The following is a 6,275-nucleotide window of genomic DNA, read 5'->3' as shown; positions in this document are numbered from 1 at the left end:
AGTATAACCTAAGGCCTACTAAAGTCTTAATTACTTACTAGTATACACCTAATCTAAGGAGATAGGCGTTAAGATAGGATAGTAGAGTATTTAAGGTCTTCCTATTCTAAGAGAAATATATTGTACTTATAATTATAAATATATAGTAACTAATATAATTATTCTTATTTAAGCTACTATATAAGGAATAGTATTAGTAGATATTTATAAGTAAGTCCTAGAGGAAATAAAACTAAGTAGGCGCGTATTACTAGATAATAAGAGTTGCACGCTTTATATTAAGCTAATCTAATAATATATTAACTATAAATTAACTAAATAGTAGGAAGTTTACTAGCCTAGTAAGTTTAGTCTTATAGTAATAAACTATAGATATACTCTAGTAAATACCCTACTCTATAAGAGTCTCTAGTACTCTTACTAACACCCTCTAGCAATCTTTCTACCTATAGTATCTTTAATAGGATAGTTATATATCTACTTAGCTACTATAATCCTTAAGACTAGCCTATACCTCTACTATTTCTCTAAATAACTACCTAACTTATTAAAGTGTTTAAATAACTACTACTAATTTAGTATACTTATTTAAATATTTATAACCTTTATAGCTACCTATAGGGGTTAGTATAGACTCCTAGCCTATATTACTACTAAAGATATCCTTATCTTTAGTACTATATATTATAGTAATATTTATTACTAGTTTAATAGAGCTAAGATAGCCCTAAGATAGTATATTAAGGGCTAATAGTATAGATAAGAGTAGGCTAGATAGTTAATTTAGAGGAGGGCTATATATCTAAGAAAATAACCTAGGTATAGCTATAATATATATAATTAATAGAGAATATCTTAAATATTAATTTACTTATAGAGGTATAACTATAAGGTATTATAGTAGACAGGATATACTAGGTTAAGTTATATGCTATCTCCTTATATAACCTAAATCTAAGTATTACTAAAACCTATCCTATTATTCCTTAGACGCTCTAGCGAGCTTTGCCCTACAGCTAGCGTGATTAGTTAAGGAGTTTTTAGCGCAACGCTAATCCCTTTAGAGTTCCTAGGAGTTTTTAGCGTTGCACTAGCAGGGGTAAAAGCTCGTTAGAGCGTTCTGATGAATGAGATAACATGTAGCTTCGACAGTAGCGAAACGCACACTTTGTGGCCAATGGCACTTGGATAGATACTAGTTACATGTTACACATTATCGTTCGTTTCAGGCTCTACGATTCTCGCCCACCCTCCCCTCAAGCTGGGCAATGCTATACTTGGTCTGGATGGTCTGCAGCCAGCCAGTGTGACGCGCAAGTGCAGTCTTCTCTTTCTCCCAAGCGTGATTCGCTTGAATCAGCGCTGTCTGCGTCTGCACAACACGATCTTTGCAATGGTTTAGGTTTAGCAAAGCGTGCTGCACTGCCACCTTTTGCTGGATCTTATGCTGCACTCTCTTTTCATCTCGCGTAATCCTTGTCTGTATAGCACTCGCGACACCTGTAGATACATTACCAACGTGCCCGTCAGAGTCCGTCGAGTTATCATCCAATGTACAGAGGTATGATTGGTCTTTGGTGATGCGCAACCCGATTTTCGCGATTTGCTGCATGTATTTTGAGATGATGTCGTTGATTGAGGTTGGTGTAGAGGTATTGTATTGGAGAGTGAGGTGTGCATTGTGCTTTTCGAGCGCCTTGACAGCAAGGTTATGGTTCGTGTGCGCCACCTCGTAATTTGCCTTGATCCTTTCCAGTGTGGCATCCATTTCCTCCTCCAAGGAATGTAACTCTTCTTGAAGGTCTCGTTCTGCAACACTGTCTGTCCATGTCAATCTTGACTTCTTCCGTTGTGGTCCTGGCTGATTGTGTGTATGCAGACTCGTTTCCAGCTCGGTCATCGCTCCGTCTGAGAGCTCGGTGAGGGTGATGTTCGAATCATAATCTGCTACATGTTTTTGAGAAGAGTTGCGATTCGCCAGCGATGCTTGCAAGCTAGCTGTGGCTGGTTCGCGTCTGTGGACTGGTCTAAGTTGTGGTAGCGTATATTGTGCATGCAAATTCATTGGCGGGGAGTTTATCTCAGAGGCTCCATCGAATTGGGGTAGAATTGACAGGATCAAGCCCTCATCCAGCGAAGATTGGGTGAATGGATCCTTTGCGTTGGTGTAGCGAGGGGATGGTAAACTATCGTGGTCTGACATATGGGCGAAGTGTCCTTGGGGAAGCTCTGCCAATTGTAGCGTTGGAGAAGGTGGAGGTTCTGCTTGAGATTGGCCACACGGGCTTCTACTTGTCAGTAGCCCTGCTGGAATGTTTGACTCAACGGTTGCCTTTTGCGAGATTGGGTGAGATGGTGCACCTTGGGCCGTAGTCAATTGCTGACCTACTGTATCTATCCAAGCAATGAACGCTCGCAGATCCGCTGCTGTGATGATGCGGGTGCTAGGTTGAAATCGTGTGCTATTCTTCGCGGCCTTTTTAATCGTGTTGAGATGCTGAGGAAGCCAGGCAGTAAAAAGAGTGGCGAAATCAGGTAGCGGAAATGTTGCTGCAGCGACGGCAAGCTGCTCTATGAATTCCCTGCCTGGGAGAGCTGGAAGGCGGACGTTGCGCTTGTTAAGGTCGGCAAAGAAAGACGTTGTCCAGCCTCGGGCCGCTCTCACGGATTGCACGGAAGAGAGTTTGTCCGCATGTAATTGCCTAAAAGAATGGTTTGAAGGCACAGAAAACTGCTCCCTAAAGTCGCTGTATCTCAACGTTGACTGTGGTGTCTTGTAATAGCGATCGATGCCATAGTAAAAAACAGCAATCCAGGCATCTGCGAGTGGCGGGGAGATTCGACGTAGGCCAGTAACCGGCCAGCTAGTCTTTGCGATGAAGTCTTTCTCAAAAGCTTGCCAAGCGACGTCTGGCGTGGAGGCGAAGGCTTTGGTGAGAAAATGGACGTTGGCGTCGGTGAGGATCCGAGGCATCGAAAGCAAGCATGAGGCCACTTGAGAGCACTGACAGCATCTACCAAGGATAGGCTACCGGTATCTATCGCTAGGAATGCCAGTGTAAATGCAGTGCGCACGTCTGGTTGATGTGATGCAGTCGCATTAGCTTTGCTAGATTTGTTGCTCTCTGTAATGCACTCGCCCACAACCTAAGGATAGGTGGGATGACATGGGCTTCTGAGACTGGGCATGGCAAGAAGTGTATCTGTCGTGATGGGTATAACTGTTGTGGTAGGCTATCGTTGGGTAGGCCGTTGTGGTTGGTTATGGTTGGATGGCCGTTGTGGGTGGGTTCTAGTATTGTTGGGTACTGTATGGTCGTTGTCGTGATCGTTGTCGTGATCGTTGTCGTACGGTAGGTACCGGTACCGCACTGGTGCCTAGGTACCGGTAAGTGTGATTCCAGACATCAAGGTGCGGTACCTACCGTATGGTTAGCTGGCGACGCACTACTAGCAGCGCGCAACACGTCATCAAGGATGTGTCCTAGCTCTTACCTAGTGACTAGATATAGAAGGAAGTGTGCAACACCCTTAGCTTTCCTCGTGATTTAGCCGCGTTGTAAGAACAAGTCTGCCAGTGTGAGGTGTCACTGGTAGTAGTTCTAGTCTGCACAGTAAAGGTTCCGTCACTTCCGCTGCCGCCGATTGGCTGGCAGAAGCAGGCCTTACCTATACCGGTAAGAGCACCTTGGGCACTCATACTCCTAGTACTAACACCAGCTTCTCGACTCCGCAAAGAGTTGCATGGGGTGATGATGATAAATAAGTTGGCTGAGAGTATATCTATGCAATTCGACAAGTGTAGTAGGTATGTAGATTATCTGTGAATTCGCATCGTGTTTGTTGTTGCCCAGAGCCATGTAATCAAATGGTCAGGAGCAAGTCAAAAGATGAACAGGTACACATGTACCAAGTACTACCTACCGGTATCACATGTCTGTTCAAGTCAAATCACCTGCGATACACTTTGTGGAGAGAGCACTCAAGCGACCAGTCTTGCAAGGCATGATAGTCTGAATGGAAAGTACCACCACACTGTGTGCTATGCAGCTACCTACCTTAGGCGCAGTGTCGCTTGTCTTCACGGCTGTGTATCTATGTTTGTAGTTGATGAGTTTTGTCTCCAGCATCACAGCCTACTTGGTACTACTATGGGCCCTTCTTCTGACTCTGGGCTTCGCAGACATTATATGCTGCCAACACTCTCTTCGGCGGCCAAAGAAAAACAGCGCGCTGCGCATGCCAACAAGTTGCCTTGTCGAGACCAGTCGCGAAACGCAACTTCGCCAAAGCCAGAGCGCGCCCGTAAGGCATCGCCCGACTTGCCTTCTTCGCCCCCTCTGCCAGTCGAGGTCTCGGAATTTCTCTTGTCCTCTCCCATCTCATCTTCTCAACAGAACGCACGAGAGATAGTATCCTCACCCCCTCATGCACCTTTGGTCTCTGCGCTGCCTTCTTCTCCTCTGCCACATTTGATCTCTGCGCCGCACTCTCCTCCACCACCATGGCTCTCTGCTCCTATCAAACCAGCGACAAGCTGGAAAAGAAGGAAGAGGAATGGTGCAGGGAGAGCACAGGCGCGCGAGCCTGCGAGGCAAACTCGGGGCGCAGTCTGGCGCGGTGATCGATCACCGGTGCGTTTGGGCAGGCGGTGGTATGGCAAAGATGGGCGGGCGGAGGAGAGGGTGAAGCGCGTGGGTGATGAAATGGCCAAGAGGCTTGCGACAGGGTACGAGTCGTCTTGAGCGAGGCGCTGCGTACTTTTGTTCGTTTGGGCGCAGTACAGTTGATGTTGATCATGGACAGTTGATGATCTAGCTTTAGGTCAGGGTCGTGCTTACGTGAGCCGTACCAGTACCGGTAGGCGGGCAAATAAGTACCGAGCTATCGCGAATCAGCCTCGCTTCTCGACGCGCAAGGCCTTGTGAGCCTTGCAACAGCCCTATGCTCTACTCGTAGTACCTTGATTCTCTTCTCGAGAGTCTTGCTTACCTACACATGTCACAGTACCGTATAGAAGAGGCAGATACGGGACCGCAGTTTCAAGCCCATGTTTACCAAGGTGTGTAAGATGAAAGACGAGCACTGCCTACTATACCAATTGGCTGCTGTTGGAGGCAAAGTCTACCTCTTCAGTCTACCTCTTCAGTCTACCTCTTCAGTGGTAGTAGGCTTCAAAGTTGTTATGCACCTTCCATGTTCCACACGTACACCACCAGACCGTCATCTCGCAGGTAGGACAGGCGGTGGCAAATTCAAGTATCAATATCTCTTATGGCAGCATTAATATTGGCATCTTGTTGCACTACTGGTAGCGTATGTCTTTACGTCCAATAGAACGTTTAGTGGAAGAGAGCACGCTCATGAGGCTCACAGGCTCCAGGAAGGGGTGCCTCTTTGCTGGTCAGCCTTGTTCTTTCATGTGCAAGATCTTGTAAGCCTTTAACCTTTTTGCCTCGCCTGGAAGAAGGTTGAAGGCGTAGGGGTAGCCACAAGTGGGGGGTCCAAATTATGTATGGCGTCCAACGCTTACAAGAGGACTTATCGAGAGTGCCTAACCATAGGACCAAGAGCAGGCGTAGAAGATGACTTTGTCGTGTTACTAATTCGCATGTCTCTCCTCCTAGACACAGGTCGTCATGTTGTATTAATCTAACAAGGAGTGCCACGGTATATTGCTGACGAGACTTTGTGTAGCCCTATTGCTACTTTGTCTTGCCTATGACTTTGTCTTGTCTCTGGCATGATTCTGTGGCGGCGGCCCTTGTGGTCAAGGTATCCATCACACTTGCCACAACCTCTTTGCCTGGGCCGTGACTGCCCACCCGACTCCTGTCATGACGTGATTATCGCAAGACGCCCTTTCCCTCCCAATTCACGCCCAACCGACGTGTACCGTAGCGCACACAAACAGGCGCTCAATTCATTCCCCAAGGGCTTCGAGAAGATGCAAAATTCAGTAGGTAGGTACAAGTAAGCAAAGATTCTAAAATGTCCCATCAAGCAACATATACAAATGTGTTGTTTGTTGGCACAAGACTGACAGTCCAAACTGGCGTTACATCCCTCTAGGGGTCGAATACCAGGGTCCACCGGGGTTCCTTACTCGAATCCCGCTCTGTACCCATGTTTGCACTTATTGAGGGCCCCGAACCGCGGTAACAAGCATTTGGGGAGCAGGGTTGTCCACCTTCTTTGGTGTAATGCTCCTGTCTACTGCTACGATTCCACTACACATGGCAAACGTGGCTGACGACGCATTGTTAGTCCGCGGC

At 46.7% G+C, this 6,275-nt stretch overlaps 2 protein-coding genes across 2 annotated transcripts; one reads left to right on the top strand and one right to left on the bottom strand.

Annotated features, from left to right (window-relative positions):
* Positions 1-1,225: 1,225 nt before the first annotated feature.
* IAQ61_004958 (uncharacterized protein) lies at positions 1,226-2,974 on the bottom strand (the record flags this gene model as incomplete). The annotated part of the gene is made up of 1 exon (XM_003838017.1): positions 1,226-2,974. The coding sequence occupies one exon, from the start codon at positions 2,972-2,974 to the stop codon at positions 1,226-1,228; it is 1,749 nt and encodes a 582-aa protein (XP_003838065.1).
* A 1,177-nt stretch (positions 2,975-4,151) lies between these two features.
* IAQ61_004957 (uncharacterized protein) lies at positions 4,152-4,745 on the top strand (the record flags this gene model as incomplete). The annotated part of the gene is made up of 1 exon (XM_003838018.1): positions 4,152-4,745. The coding sequence occupies one exon, from the start codon at positions 4,152-4,154 to the stop codon at positions 4,743-4,745; it is 594 nt and encodes a 197-aa protein (XP_003838066.1).
* Between the last annotated feature and the right edge of the window lie 1,530 nt (positions 4,746-6,275).

Source organism: Plenodomus lingam (assembly GCF_022343315.1).
Source record: "Plenodomus lingam strain CAN1 chromosome Unknown contig_2, whole genome shotgun sequence".
NCBI classification, from domain to species: domain Eukaryota; kingdom Fungi; phylum Ascomycota; class Dothideomycetes; order Pleosporales; family Leptosphaeriaceae; genus Plenodomus; species Plenodomus lingam.
Note: the sequence above shows the minus strand (reverse complement) of the source record. Positions and strands in the feature narration are given on the sequence as shown.